This window comes from Pezoporus wallicus, unplaced genomic scaffold, assembly GCF_028554395.1.
Source record: "Pezoporus wallicus isolate ANWC-B61680 ecotype Strahan unplaced genomic scaffold, APGP_CSIRO_Pwel_v1 scaffold_7107, whole genome shotgun sequence".
Classification (NCBI taxonomy): Eukaryota; Metazoa; Chordata; class Aves; order Psittaciformes; family Psittacidae; genus Pezoporus; species Pezoporus wallicus.
This window is the reverse complement of record NW_026642114.1, coordinates 7,278,620-7,292,481: the sequence shown is the minus strand read 5'-3', so window position 1 is coordinate 7,292,481 and position 13,862 is coordinate 7,278,620. Positions and strand designations below refer to the sequence as shown.

General features: G+C 38.1%; 2 protein-coding genes across 13 annotated transcripts in view; both read right to left on the bottom strand.

Moving 5' to 3' along the window:
- RPL35A (ribosomal protein L35a) overlaps positions 1 to 13,862 on the bottom strand; it is a 150,833-nt gene that overhangs the window by 37,480 nt on the left and 99,491 nt on the right. The window lies entirely within an intron of this gene.
- The window catches only part of LRCH3 (leucine rich repeats and calponin homology domain containing 3), a 65,314-nt gene that overhangs the window by 5,464 nt on the left and 45,988 nt on the right, over positions 1 to 13,862 (bottom strand). For 3 of the 12 annotated variants that reach the window (XM_057427097.1, XM_057427100.1, XM_057427099.1), the window contains exons 12-21: positions 13,676 to 13,816; positions 12,390 to 12,437; positions 11,254 to 11,307; positions 7,726 to 7,806; positions 6,279 to 6,350; positions 5,334 to 5,382; positions 4,731 to 4,844; positions 3,965 to 4,083; positions 2,359 to 2,496; positions 63 to 140 (exon numbers count right to left, since the gene is read on the bottom strand). In XM_057427097.1, the coding sequence (XP_057283080.1) occupies positions 63 to 140; positions 2,359 to 2,496; positions 3,965 to 4,083; positions 4,731 to 4,844; positions 5,334 to 5,382; positions 6,279 to 6,350; positions 7,726 to 7,806; positions 11,254 to 11,307; positions 12,390 to 12,437; positions 13,676 to 13,816 (894 nt within the window). Of the gene's footprint in view, positions 1 to 62; positions 141 to 2,358; positions 2,497 to 3,964; positions 4,084 to 4,730; positions 4,845 to 5,333; positions 5,383 to 6,181; positions 6,351 to 7,725; positions 7,807 to 11,253; positions 11,308 to 12,389; positions 12,438 to 13,675; positions 13,817 to 13,862 lie in introns of those variants that run through there. The other 9 variants (XM_057427101.1, XM_057427103.1, XM_057427106.1 and 6 more) reach the window with 7 other exon arrangements.

Here is a 13,862-nt window from a genome sequence, read left to right as displayed (position 1 = left end):
TTTCCGAAGCATCATACAAAACTGCACCTGAAACATTATATCAGGATAGCAGAAATACGTACCTGAGGCACTCCAATCCTCCTGCAAGCTTCCAAGAAATTCTCCACGTTTCGTCTGCATTTTGCCATTGTAAGTTTAGGCTGCAAAGAAGGAGGCAGGCACAGTGTTCGTCATTGGCAGGATTTAAAAAGATCTTAATTTTTTATTTAAATAAAACTCCTAATAAATCTCTTTGCCAAAAACTTACTGCACTGACCTAAGCTTGTCTAATTCAAAGCAGGCTCTGTTTAAGTTTGCTTTTCTTTAGAATTTCAAAGCCATTTTATGAAAAGCTGATTTATGAATTCTGGATGTTTATTAAAAAAGACAATTTTAAGCTGTGCACTATTTAGACACAAGGTGTTATGAAACTGGCCAACACCCTTAGTGACCACAGCATAGAAATTTTAAAAATATACTTTGAATGAAGCACATGCATGGCTTCCATGCTGTGATTTCAGAGCAATTTCATGATATGAAGCAAATCTGGAGTCTCTCTGGATGACTACAATACAAAACCATATAAATCTCAAACTGTGTGTCAAACAACAAAGAGATTAAAAAAAAAAAAAAAAGGAAGGCTGTTAGATGTAACCAGAACATAATGGGAGAAAAGTGGAACTGAAGCTTGCTGCTTGTAGATGTGTTTGATGTAGCTGTTTGAATTGCACTCACCAGCATTTTTTCAAGCAAGTTTTTTTCTGCAGCTAGCTTGCACACCTCTACACATACAGACCAGGGCACAGCCTCTGTCTCGTTTCTATTTGTGAAGTTTATTCTTTTCTGGTCAAAGAGACACAAGCTTCCTGCTCCTTTGAAAAAACTACCCAGAGTCTACATAGCAGCAGGCAGCAGCCTCTGTGGGTTCAATCCTTTTCCACAAATGGCAGGGACTCTGCTCTATCCCCTCAATGTGCCACACTTCCCCATCAAGAAAGCAGGTTAAAGGCTAGTGCTGACTTCTTTCGCCCCAAAAGGCGAAGGGAATACAAAGATTACATTGTAACTGAGGAATGACATGATGCCTCTTCGGCTCCTGGAGCCACACAGCTAATGGCTGCCTCCTCCTTGGGATTAGTATGACAAAGCCATGATTTAATTCCCAACACAGAATATTCAACAGCACATAAAGCCAGGCCACTGAAGAGATACTCTCAGTGACGTAAGTCTTCTGAATAGCGGCTGTATGCCTTTTCTCTTAATGATTCCACAATCTGCCTAAAATGTTGGCATGGCCAGTTCAATCATTCTCAAAGTAATGAAGACATTTGCTTGTTCACATTAAGTCCAAGGGAGAGGAGCCACAATGATATAGTAGGCAGCCCTGTAAGTGCCAGTTCAAATTCCAGCCAACACAATGACAGACTCCAAAACAAGGAAAAGCAAACACAACAGGCATGTTTCAACTCCTTCCCAGAGGATCAATCTCTAAAGATGCATAACAAGCAGTCTGCCTGTTCCTAATACTTTTAAGTAGCTGACCCTAAGTATTTTCACTGAACTTTCTAACTTCCACAAATACACATTAGGTAAATGATCTGCTACTATTTCCCAGTTCTTGACTTTTCTCTAATTCTGTGCTTTCCCTATGTGATACACAGTGACCTGCATCCTGAAATCTATTATCATCACTGCTTTCCCAAAGCACTGCAGATAGGCAGGGTCAGAGAAACAACTTCAGACATTTTCAAACTTCTCTGTTTGCAGTATGTCTGCATTTCCTTCCTTGCTCTCAACAGGAAAAAAGGTTGTGTCTGGGTACTATTATCACAGAGGTATGACTGGATTTGTTCTGTTCCAGGAGATGATGTTCTCCTAGTAGCTTGAGTGTGCTCTGCTGAAATTCCTAAGCAGAGGAATTTGTAGTGCTGCGAAGTGGACACAGGAATCAACTTGACTTCTCTGCTTGTTTTTACTGTCTTATGTAGTGGGATCCTAAAAGTGGTAGAGAATATCCTATTTCACTACTATCTGCTTTTCTTAACTTCTCAGACCTTTTGATCTTTTGAAATATCCTATTTCAGTTTTCATGCTGAACTGACTCTTATTTCACTAATTTTCATGTTGATGGATGGAGGACTTGAAAATGTTAACATTTTCTTATAATCTATGTTACAAGCAACTTCATTTAAGTGAAGCAAACACAAATATAGTTTCTTTTAATGATGCTATAGACCTTTTTTAGACAGAGCAGATGGTTAATGTTTGTCATGTACATTCACAGAGGAAAATGCTGAATTTAGCATTTGTCTAGGTTATGGGACTTTGTTGGATGCTATTTTGGATACCTATAAAATACTATCATTATTACATACTTACAACAGCAGGTGAGGGGACGTGAATGCTGGGAACAGATCGAGGACGCACGTGATTAGCTAAATGGCACAGAACAACACCATCAGTAAGAGCTGCTCCAAGATCACTGGGTAATGACACTTTCAACCGTGATTCTATATTCTGCAGAAAGATGAACATGGACACACAAAAAGTAAGAGCTGGTTTCCTCCAGCTGTTTCATTCTACAGAACATTTTACATGAGGCAGAGTGCTTGCACTACAACTCTGTCTGTCCTCATGACATTTCCAAACGGCTTTCTGAATAACATCAAGGAAAGCTCTGCACACTACTGTGGCCCAGAGCTGACCATAATCTGGGAGCAATTGAGTTCAATGATGAACAGTTTTCATTGTATAGCAGGAAGCACTAATACAACCGTTATTCAGAAATAATGGAAATCAGGGTCTAGAAATAGTATTCCTGATGTTACGTAGTCTGAGATAAAGGTTCTGTCAAGGGAAGTGAAAATCATTGTCATTGTGGGCTGGAAGACAACACAGTTAACAAAAGTCAAGACAACATTTTTGCCTTTAAATAAAAAACTGAACTATTTGACGAAAACAGTTAGCATTTGTGTAAGAAAATGAATACAAATTCTGTTCAGCCATTTAATCTTATTTCAAACATTGTGTGAATTTCACTGAGTTGTTAGGCTGTATCTACTTTAAGCGTTAAAAAAGATTTAAGCGTATCTGGCAAGCAGAACAAGACAGACATTCTGAGATAACAGAAGAGGGGCTTTGCAAACAGCACCAAGTTCTGTTCTGCTTTAAGATAACTTTTTCCTTTTGGAGAGATTGTCCTTACTTTAAATGTTACGAAGAGAAAGAATTCTCTCTGCCATCTGGGATGTTTATAGCCTTAACAAGTAGGAATTCTTATTTCTTGGGAAAGTTAAAAAAATTGACATGTCAAGGAATCTCTTCATGATCTCCAGAAACAAGTCTGGGGTAAAGCAGAGCAGTACCTTAATGCTGTGTGTCATTTTCAATATTTATGTATGTCCAGTATCACTGTACCTGGGTATAAGCCACAACTGTGGTGGCCCTGAACAGACACGTATAAAGAATATTTGTGCCTCTGATGTTCTGTACTTAACTAAGGATAAAGCATGAATCAAAAGATGGATCCAGAGCACAGAAGGAAACCATACTGTCAGCATGACTGGCAGTAGTCTGCATAGCACCAGCTTTTCTGTGGGATTTACAGCAAAGGGGAGTTTAAAACAGAGATTAAAAGGAAAAAGTGAGGTAACTTCCCAGTGAAGTGTGAAGGCTTCACCCAAACAAGTGTGAGGGCTGATAAAGAAGAAAGCGAGCACACATTCATTTTAAAAGCAGAAATCACCAGACACCCAGAAACAGAAGTCTTTATTTTACAGAATTTGAAGCTGACTTTATCCATCACAAAAAACATCACTGCATCCATCTGAAAGAACCACTTAAACTGTACACCACCATTTTATTTTGGTCAATTTTGCACCACACTGGTTCAGTGAAACTGATCCAAAACACAATGACAGCCTTAACAGGCTGCGCACAATGCATTTACTAAGATGCCCACATACTGGCTCAGGGCAGCACCTACCTTGCGTAGCTGCTCAATTAGCTCCAGCTCCTCCTCTCGCTGTTTGGAGTTCTGTCTTACTCTAGGGTCTGCAGCATCATTAGCAGGTGACAAGGTACAGGTAGAAGATGAAACAGCACCTAAAAAAGCAGCATGAAGGAAAGAAAAATCACTAAGCATGGTTTGGCTGATTGTCCTTCACTGCTGTACTATACATGCACACACAAGGTTCCAGAAAGGCTATCATACATTCCCTTTCACAACCTGTTTCTTTCATTTTATTATGAATCAAACTAATGATCTCCTAATCTAAGTGAGGCATTCTTTAACACATTTTCCTTTCTGTTTAGATTGTTCTTTCTCTTGGGTAACAGTAACTCACAAAGGAGACAGCAAAGTTCTGCTGGATGGAGAATGTTGAAACAGTTCAGTTTTTCTACAGAAGCTGCAACTTTATTATGTGCGACTGCACAACACTAAATTTATCAAGCTGCCTTCATCAGCTGCTGAAGACTCTTGTGGCATTTCCTCGGTATCTCTTGGGTGTAAGCACAGACCAGGAAGAACAAATCCCCACATTTCTACAAATATGGCAAAAGAATATTTGACAGCTCTAAATAAGAAATTTCTTATTCAAAAAGTATACAATACCACATGTCTAGAAAAGAAAGTCAAAAAGTAGTTTCACGGTAATGACCTGAAGTAACAGAACACTACGAAACCTCAGTAAATGCAGATGTTAATACAGGGTAGCAAAGCTAGCTGATTTCTGGGCTATTTAACCTACCTTTCTTTGCTTCATCCCTGACAGCTGCTTGGTAAAGGAAACTCTCTGGTCGCAGGGCAGGGTTTCTATAGGAAGGCGGGACTGCATGGCCAGGATATGGAGGGGAAAGGTGGACTAAACAAACGGGGAAAGGCACAGGAATGGAGGAAGAAGGAAACAGTTAGAATTTAAATAGGAAATGGGTTTGGCAATGTGGTAATTAAAGGAACAAAACAAAAATTTTAATATAATAATGACAAAATAAATTACAGCCATGCATGGTAAAAAGCACAGAGCAGGAAAAGGCACTTCCAAGGACACTTGCATGCAAAGCACATTCCACATACCAATACCAACAACTGTTCTGGCTGGTGCTGAATGCATCTGCTTTAGGTCTGTATGAGGGCCTAAAGCAGCCAAACCCTACACTGCCTGAGGACATGCTTCACCCCTGTTGTCTCTTCCCTTGTGTGTTTCTAAGGAGACCCAAATAACTGGGTAAATTCTCTAACAGCAGTGCCACATAGAGAGATGGGAACAAATATTCCCATCTCTTCATAGTACAAACAAGCAAAGCAGGCATTTTGATCCTTTTTCAGAAATTTTTGTTCCTTTCCCTGTTACCTGTCTGAGTGGTAGGTGAGCCAGGGGAGATGGTAGATCTGTCATCACTCTGTGGATAAAGAGAGCAGAAGAATATAAATGGTCCTAATCTGGAAAAGCTGCGACTAAATTTTAATTTTTCTGTGCTTTTAAAAAAAGCTCCATCCATCTAAATGCATTTCAGAAAAAAAACCCAAACCAAAGAACCCCAACAAACCCCAGAAATGTGAAAAACCACAGTACACTGTTCCCCAAGTCTCATCGCTGCAGAAAGCAACAAAGTTTTGTCTTTTGCAGAAATGACACATTTGGTTTTTTCTAAGGAAAGAGAATGATGAAACAGTACTGACAATGCAATGATGGATCTCTGTTTACTCTTCCTTCAAACCAAAACTTTCAAATTATTCTTTGCAAACGGGACACAGAAAAAGAGATCATTGTGCAAAACTTGCACTACAGAAGCACCAGTAAGGATACACTTTTCCCTTTGCTAATGCAAACCTGGTATTTACTTAACATCACTCTCCACAGAAACATCCTGTGTTTTATTACAGTGCCTAGACAGATTGATTTCTTGTGATTAATGCATGCAGTATAGCAGTTTTCACAGAGGAGAAAGAAAGACAGTGTGTCTGTATTCAGAAGTAAGCTGGTGAAGAATACAAAAGGAGTACTTTTGATGAACTCAACTTAATCAAGCACAAATAAACCTGTACAGAAAAAGCAACATCAAAGCCAACCAAGAACCCCTCAGAGGAGAGACTGGTTACCATGCTTTTATAGCTTAGTCCTCCTGTAGATGCAGCCTAAAGCTAAGATGAGGTAATATCTACTACATTTTAATGAGATAAATCGGATTCATACCCTACCTGAACTTCTGATTAGAAGCTGACAGACTAACACCTGTTAAAACAGACGTGTGGATCCAAGGTTTTTTTGTTGGTGAAAGATAATAGCAAGAGATACCTTGACAGGACTGAAGGTAGAGGCATTAGGCAGAGTAGTAGCATGGCTTTCTTGATTCAACCCTGAAAGTGACTGAATGCAGAAAGAAAGAGAAGGCAGTAGGAGTGTTAGCAAATGGCTGATAGGTCACACACAAAGGTGGAATGCAGTAAACAAGGTAAAAAACAAGAGATGAGTGTGATCACATTCTCAGAAACACTCAACAGGCAACAAATATGTACTTGCTGAACTGCAGGTAAAGCCTTCCTATTCTCCTGAACTTTTTGGCTTGTAAGCTTGGGAGATGTGATGTTTCTTTTACACACCAGTGACATCAAAAGCAGAACTAGTAGAACAGTGAGTTACTAAGAACAGTGAGGCGAAAGCTTCTTTAATAACACCTAATCTATCCCCTATGCCATCAGCCAAAAGGAAATTTTACCCTAAACAATTTATTCTGAGCCACTATTCAAAATAAAGCTTTTTTTTTTTTTTAAATATTTGAACTATGTTGTGCATTTTTAGTTAGTTATTTTCCTGTCAACTTGGTGAAAATCAGAGAAACCCACATCTCACCAATTTAGGAATACACGCTTTGTGTCTGCCACAAACACCTAATGCTGATCCTTGTGAATTACACACAAAGTAAATAAGATTCCATGAGTGGAATCTAGGTCTCAGGGAAGGTATCAGTGTGAAGATTCACAGCGCTGCCACAAAAAAAGCACAGTCAGATTTCAATTACAGACAACCTTAAACCCAACCAAATAAACAACTTCTCATGTTTATGGAACAGGAGCTCCAGCATCCCAATCTATCACTGACAGATGGGCCTAGAAGGCCAAATTCCATGCCTTATTGAAAGCACAATCAAAACATTTGAGGACTGAATGGCTCAAGAATGAAACTATACTTTCTGAAACAGCATTCAAATAGGAAAGTGGCAGTTCAGCACATGAGAAGAACACCAAATGACACCTAGAGACTCTATGGATGTGAACGACACACTTGAGAGCGTTAGTGTTTTAAATGATTTGCAACTACTCTGCCACTTCAGAACAGTATAGCCAGGAAGGACTAGGAGGATAGGTTATGCTCAGGGCAAGCCTTAAATACAAACATCTTCAAGCCTTATGCAGACTTAACAGCTGATTCTCAGGACAGACTCTTTCTCCACAGCAGCACAGAGCAAAAATCTTGTTTGGTTATTTTTTTTTGGTAAGAATTTCAAAATATCACTTAAGAAAACATCATCTATTATATAAGATCAGTAAAATAAAACAGAAGTAGGTGGTCTGTAACATTAACATAACTGTTTATGCCTATATGAAAAGACCAAGACAACCTTGATGCAGACTAACAAGAACTCATCACAAATCCATGTACCCAGCAGCGGGGGAAGAGAAGGGGAAAACAGCACACGACAGGGTAGGACAATCACAACAGCAACACACTGCATGCTCTTCACCTGTTTGCGAGTCCCTGGCCTTCTTTTAATGGTATTGGTGTTACTGTCAATCTCAAACACAAAGAAAGGCTCAAAGCCATTCTGCCAGGGCCAGCAAGGAAAGAAAGAGAGGAAAGAAAGGAGGAAGTGAGACAAAGAACAACTGTAAGAAAAGGCAGCTGCAATATGAAAGGAACCAAGGTGTCGGAATTCAGACTTACAACACCTGACTGCACATGCTGCACTTGGCCTCTAGGTCTAGCATTGAAGTCAGAGAAATCTCCCTGTGCCAGAAACAACTGTAGATACAGGGACTGTCAAAGCAGAGCCCAACCAGAACTCTGCTCAAACCAAGTAAGGGTATTTTAAGAGAATTTGATTATTAAACTTCTGAAAACACAAATGGATGCCAGTGGTCTAAGAGAAAACTCCAGGGTAGAAGTTACCATAACTCAAGTCCTGCTTACTTTACCCATACCATTATTATTTGTGACACACTGGTGCCTAAAAGCCTTAAAGTTTCAGAAATCCCAGGTGCTAACAGCAACATGATGGCCTCAGGCAATGTTTGAGACCACAACAAGAAAACAGAGCACAAGGCAGCAATGACACAAAGGTTATGAAAGGAAGAGGTCACACCAGCTGCCTGATGCTTATCAAGTATGTCATAGGCTTCACAACAGAGAAATTGTGCAGCAGTTTGAGACGATGTTTTGGGCTATTTTTCCTTCCACAGTATTCACTTTGTAAGAGACGGTATGGGAGGAAACAAAGTATTCGGGAAAAAATGAGATCCATAAGCAATCAAACCTGACATCACTAGCCATGTCTGAAGCATTGATACTATCTCAACAAGTAATCTCAATTTAAACCAACAGGACTACCCTTGTGAGACCAGCAGCCAGGACAGGATTAATACAAAACTTTGAGGTATACAGCACCAGAGACCAGTGATTACGTTTCGTCAGCAACATTTTAGTTAGTCTGGCTATCATCAGTCAACAAAAAGAAAGCACCTGCAGTGTGCAATGAAGCCAAAATCCGCTTATAATCACAGGTATGTAGAACAAACATACAACTCAACTATTAACACTCATAGAAAAGTATGCGTAGTTTTTTGTGAGTTCAAACAGACTGTCCTGAAAATGTTTACAAACAGAAGGAAACAATCAGAGCAACCTGTGCAATGTGAATACATTTTAATTTAATTAGTTATGAAAGACAACAAGGAGAAGAAACACGATGTAAGATTTAAAAAAGGAAATTCACAACTTAAATTTTGGTTGTAAGAAAATTTTTTGCTAAAGCAGTAATAAAACCAGAAGACAGAACAAGTAAAATAAAAGAACGCTCACTTGCATTCTAACTATGTATTAGACTACTACTTTTTTAATCTTTTCCTTACATCTGAGCTGAAAACATTGTTTGGAGGAAAAGAAAAGCAACTGCTCAGTTTGGAGAGCTCTGATGTAACAAGGGAAATGCTGAACAAAAGATCTTTTACTGTACTTCTGTGTAATATTCTCTCCTTTTGCCATGAAGTGTTATTCCCACACTACAAAGCAAGAACAATCAGTGGAAAAACCAGCAGAACTAATTTTTTTTTTTTAGGTAACCTATCTGCAAGTTGCAATGTCCTAAAGTTTGGTACGGTAAAGTTCACACTGTTGCATGCAGTCTTTATGGAGAGAGAGAAAAGACGGAAAGGAAACTATGTAAATGAAAAATGGGTACCGAAAACTGCCATTAGTGAACAGAACACTTTGATATCAAATACGTTGTGGAGGAAAAAAATATCCTCAGAAATTAGACCCAGCTAAATCTCAAATCCATAAGGGCAGGGAGAAAGTCAAATGAAATACAACAGAATAGAAAAAAGCAGAAGTAATTTCAACTCTTACGACAGACTGTTTTTTGGTGTTTTTTTTTTTTTTTTCCCTAAAGCAATCTAATGAACATTTCCTTGGTTTTGAACAGGTTTTTACCACACAGAATACATTTGTTGAAACAAAACTGCTACAAATTCATGAGCTTGCATGGGCTTAATGTTCCAATTTATAATAATTGCCAGAAACAGCTGCCCTGGCATATGTCATCATTAGACACACTGTGTATTTATTTCCACTGCAAAACAGAGCTGCAGATCATACTTCAGCAGTTTAGAAAACTGAGTATTTCATATACTATTACAGTTCAGTGCTGCTGAAAAGAGCAAGGACTCAAAAGAAAATAAATGAACAGAGAAATGACCGCTTGGAAATCTGGTTCAATCTTCCCCTACCAGCCTGGTGCAAGGATGTGACTTGGTTAAAATACAAAAGAAACAAACAGCGACGGAAGACAGTCTCAAATCAATTTCCGAAAAGTGCAAGTCATGTAATGTAAAATTCTACATATTAATTTACAACAGAAGTCATGGAGTCACACAATCAAATAGTCCCTAAAGGTATCTTTAAAATACATTCCAAAGATTAATTCACTGACAACAGATTCTTAACACTTAAACCAGACCACTGCTATTCTTCTGTTTCTTATTATCTAAATATGAAAGCACATTTTTATACGCTAATTGATTGTGATTTCTCTCAACAGGCACATGCATGATCACTACATCTCTCTCTAATATTACAAGCTTGCTTGCTTGCTTTCTTTCTCGCACAGTGCTGACTGTTTTAAAGCAGGAAAACAACGTCTGAATAAAGAGATAGTAAATATCTTGAGCAACGTGTTCTAGAGAAAGATACTCTAACTGAAACCACTGCCTAAAGAAAATTTAGGCTGATAATGGAAGCACGTGAATGAAGAAAATAAATCCCAGGCATGCAGTCATGCAACAGCAGGCAAATCAGGTGTATTTTTCTTTTATAGACATGGATTATGGCATTAATTATATTCTTTATTATGCTACATTGCTAAGATGCCATAAAGGGAGAAATAGCATAAAACATGAATTAGGTACATAAATACTTTTATTTTTTCTAAGTGTCCATAATAGATTATTTTTAAGACGTCTCAATCAATACACAGTAAAAAGATTTGGGGAATATTTCATGATTTGTAGCATATGTAAAGCAGTTTTTCCTTGCCAGGATACTAGGTATTTCTAACCACTGTGTGCAGGATGCAGACGAGTTAAAGTAGAAGGCTGTGCCTGAAGCATTAAAATTGCTTACTTGATACTGCAGAGCGCATCAATGGGGAAGCAAGCTGAATGGAGAAGAAATCAAACCAGAACAACTAGAGGCTAATTTTTAATTGTAGAAGCTGTTCTTTATTACTGTTCTATCAGTAATTTTCTTCTGCTGTCAGCAAAAGATAAGTTTTAATTATTTTGTGGGACATCATCACTATATTACTAAAAAATGGCTCCCAGTACAAGTATCAATATAATATTAAAGTTCACAGCTAAGCTACTTTTCAAGAAGATGGTCATGTTTTATGCTATTTAGATTAGCTCTAAAATAGTTTGTCTGAGAAAATCATAACATGTTGTTATTTCTATGCTCTAGAATCTGACACATAAAAAGGCCATTACGTGCAGGATCTTACCACTAACAAGGCACTATCATCAGTATGCTGAGACCTTCTGGATGGAAAAGGACACTGGGAGTTGGGAGAGATGGAGTAATGTCAGAAACACACAGAATGTCAGAAACACATGGTATGTGAACAGACAGACATTTTGGAACATGTACTGCTTGTTTATAGCATTGTGAGGCTTTTTTAAAATCCATAAAGTATATGTAACTCTGCAGTAATATACAGCCACATAACCAGGAATTACAGTGTATTCGTATTACTTAAGGAATCAATTACTCTGCTTTCTGTGTTGTCTCAAGTAAATATAGCTAATACATATTCACAGTTCTTACTGTGGTAGAACAAAGGACCCTTTAAAAGAATAAATTAAGAACAGAAGAACATTAAGAAGGCAAAGGAGCAAAAACTATTTCAATTACCCCATGTTTCGGTAATTTTCTAACTACTTAGTTTGAAAATGCTGCTGAAGAAGTATTTATACTCATTATATTATTAAAAGTTTTGATCTGATTAAGACTGCCAAGTGAATTACTGTCCTCTGGAGGAAAGTGGGGATGGCAAGCAGTGGAACATGTAGAAATCTTATGGAGAGAGTGAACAGATGTTATTGGCTCAGCTCTAGAAGGCTGAGCCTTGTATGATTTGTGTTCCCCACTGACTTACTGGTTTTGATTGTGAAACTACACAAGAATAAAACTTTAAAAAATTTTATTTTTCTGACAGCCCTCAAAATTCTAATGCTTAAACTTTTTGGCATAACTGTTGATCTAATGGCAGGAAACTGCGAGAAAACTGATCAATGAAGGATGACTACAACACAGTAACTTGTCTCAATACTCCCTTTAGAAAGTAAACTGTAGGGCTCGCAAGGAGTAACTTTAAATGAAATAAGAAATGTGACACAGAAAACATGCAAGAAACAATAAAACAACACACTTGGACAGGCATTTACACGAACAAAAGCAAATACTAGTATGGTCCCATAAGCAAAAAAAAAAAACATTCCAAGGATTAACATGAAGTGTCAAAAGAACTGCTATAACCCAGTCCTGAAGAGTTCTCCATCATCAGAAAAATACCTCTGACGGAGAGTGCTAAGAATTGAGGTGCCGATGTCCCTTGTAATACTCCTATTGGACTCTTACCTCACTATCCAGGGGACTTTGCTTCTGAGGACTTAAGGATGCCTTTTGCTATACAGAAAAAGGAAAAATGAATGACAATTTAAAAGAATGTGACAGAGAAACAAAAGCTCAGAACAAAACAGTGTAATTTAGAAGTGTTTTAAAAACAACAAGTCTTAGTTTTTAAATATGCACTGGGAAAATTGCAAGTTTCCACTGAGCTGAAGCTTCACTGATACAATCATAAAAAAACAGCCTTTATTCCATGTGAAAACAAACAAAATTAAAGTTGCTTTTGCATATTAAAGATGTATAATAAATCCAAAATATAACCCAAGGGAAGAATTTAACTGCTGGGAATAAAGTGCTCATGCATAACAAAGACAACAGAAGAAAAAAAAGCTAATCAAAACCAAAAACCCCAAAAAGGCTCATCAATGAACAAAATACATTCTAAACATTTCATGTCTTTAACTGAAAGCCTGAGCTGAATCTTTGATAAAAACAGCTTTTATAAAAACTATTGCCAGAGGCCTGAGCTTAGTTGGTGTTAATGAAAAGCCTACTTTCCAGCAGCTAAAAACCTTTTTCTAAACTAAATTTACACATTACATAAATGCAATAAAACATTCTTTTCCTCTCTGCAGACCACCCTAAGCCCAAAATACTAGATTTGTAATAGCAAGAGTTGGGTAGGTCACCAGACCAGTAAACAGTAAAATAAATTTAACTAACATATAAAGAAATTTGCATGTTGAGCAGCAGAGTACTTCATACTGACTACAGTGAAAGAGAATACAAAGATGCAGCACCCATGGAGGATCTGAGGTACCATAAATTTGCACCTGTGCTTTACCTGGAAGTAACTAACTTACACACCATAAAGCATCAAAATAGATCAGCCAACGTCATCTCGTGGGTATGATCGCTTTCTTTCTGCCCAGTTTGTCTTCAAAATTAAATGGCCTCCATGCCTTCTCCAATAAAGACCCCTTCTTTCTTTTACCAACCCTGTCACTTCTATATGAATGAAAAATTGAGAGAATGAGGTGGACTATGTAAAAATACAGTTCTTTGCAAAAACTGTGTGTGGGCAGATCTCTTCTGTCTTCCTCTCCAGTTCTAGTCCTGTCTATGTTAAGCTACAGCACCAACACTAAATGGACTTAAGCACTATTTCTCCATTTTCTTTATAAATGGCATGCATGCTCGAGAGTGTAATGTACAAGTATTATGATCTTGGCAATTAATTTTCATTCAGGGATTCGGAAATGATAAAGTATCAAGTAGATACTAAAAGGAGGTACCTTAACAAAGTCAAGGACAGCTTCTCTCTGAATCTGTTTTGTTCTCATCCTCTCCTCCTCATACTGAAGCGCCGCTAGCTGAGCCTCCCGACGGGTATGCTCTATGTGCCTGCGGTGCAGCTCAGGATCTGTGTTAGGCACCTGGAACAAAACAGTGCACCATGCTGTAAAGACAGAGCTACATAGG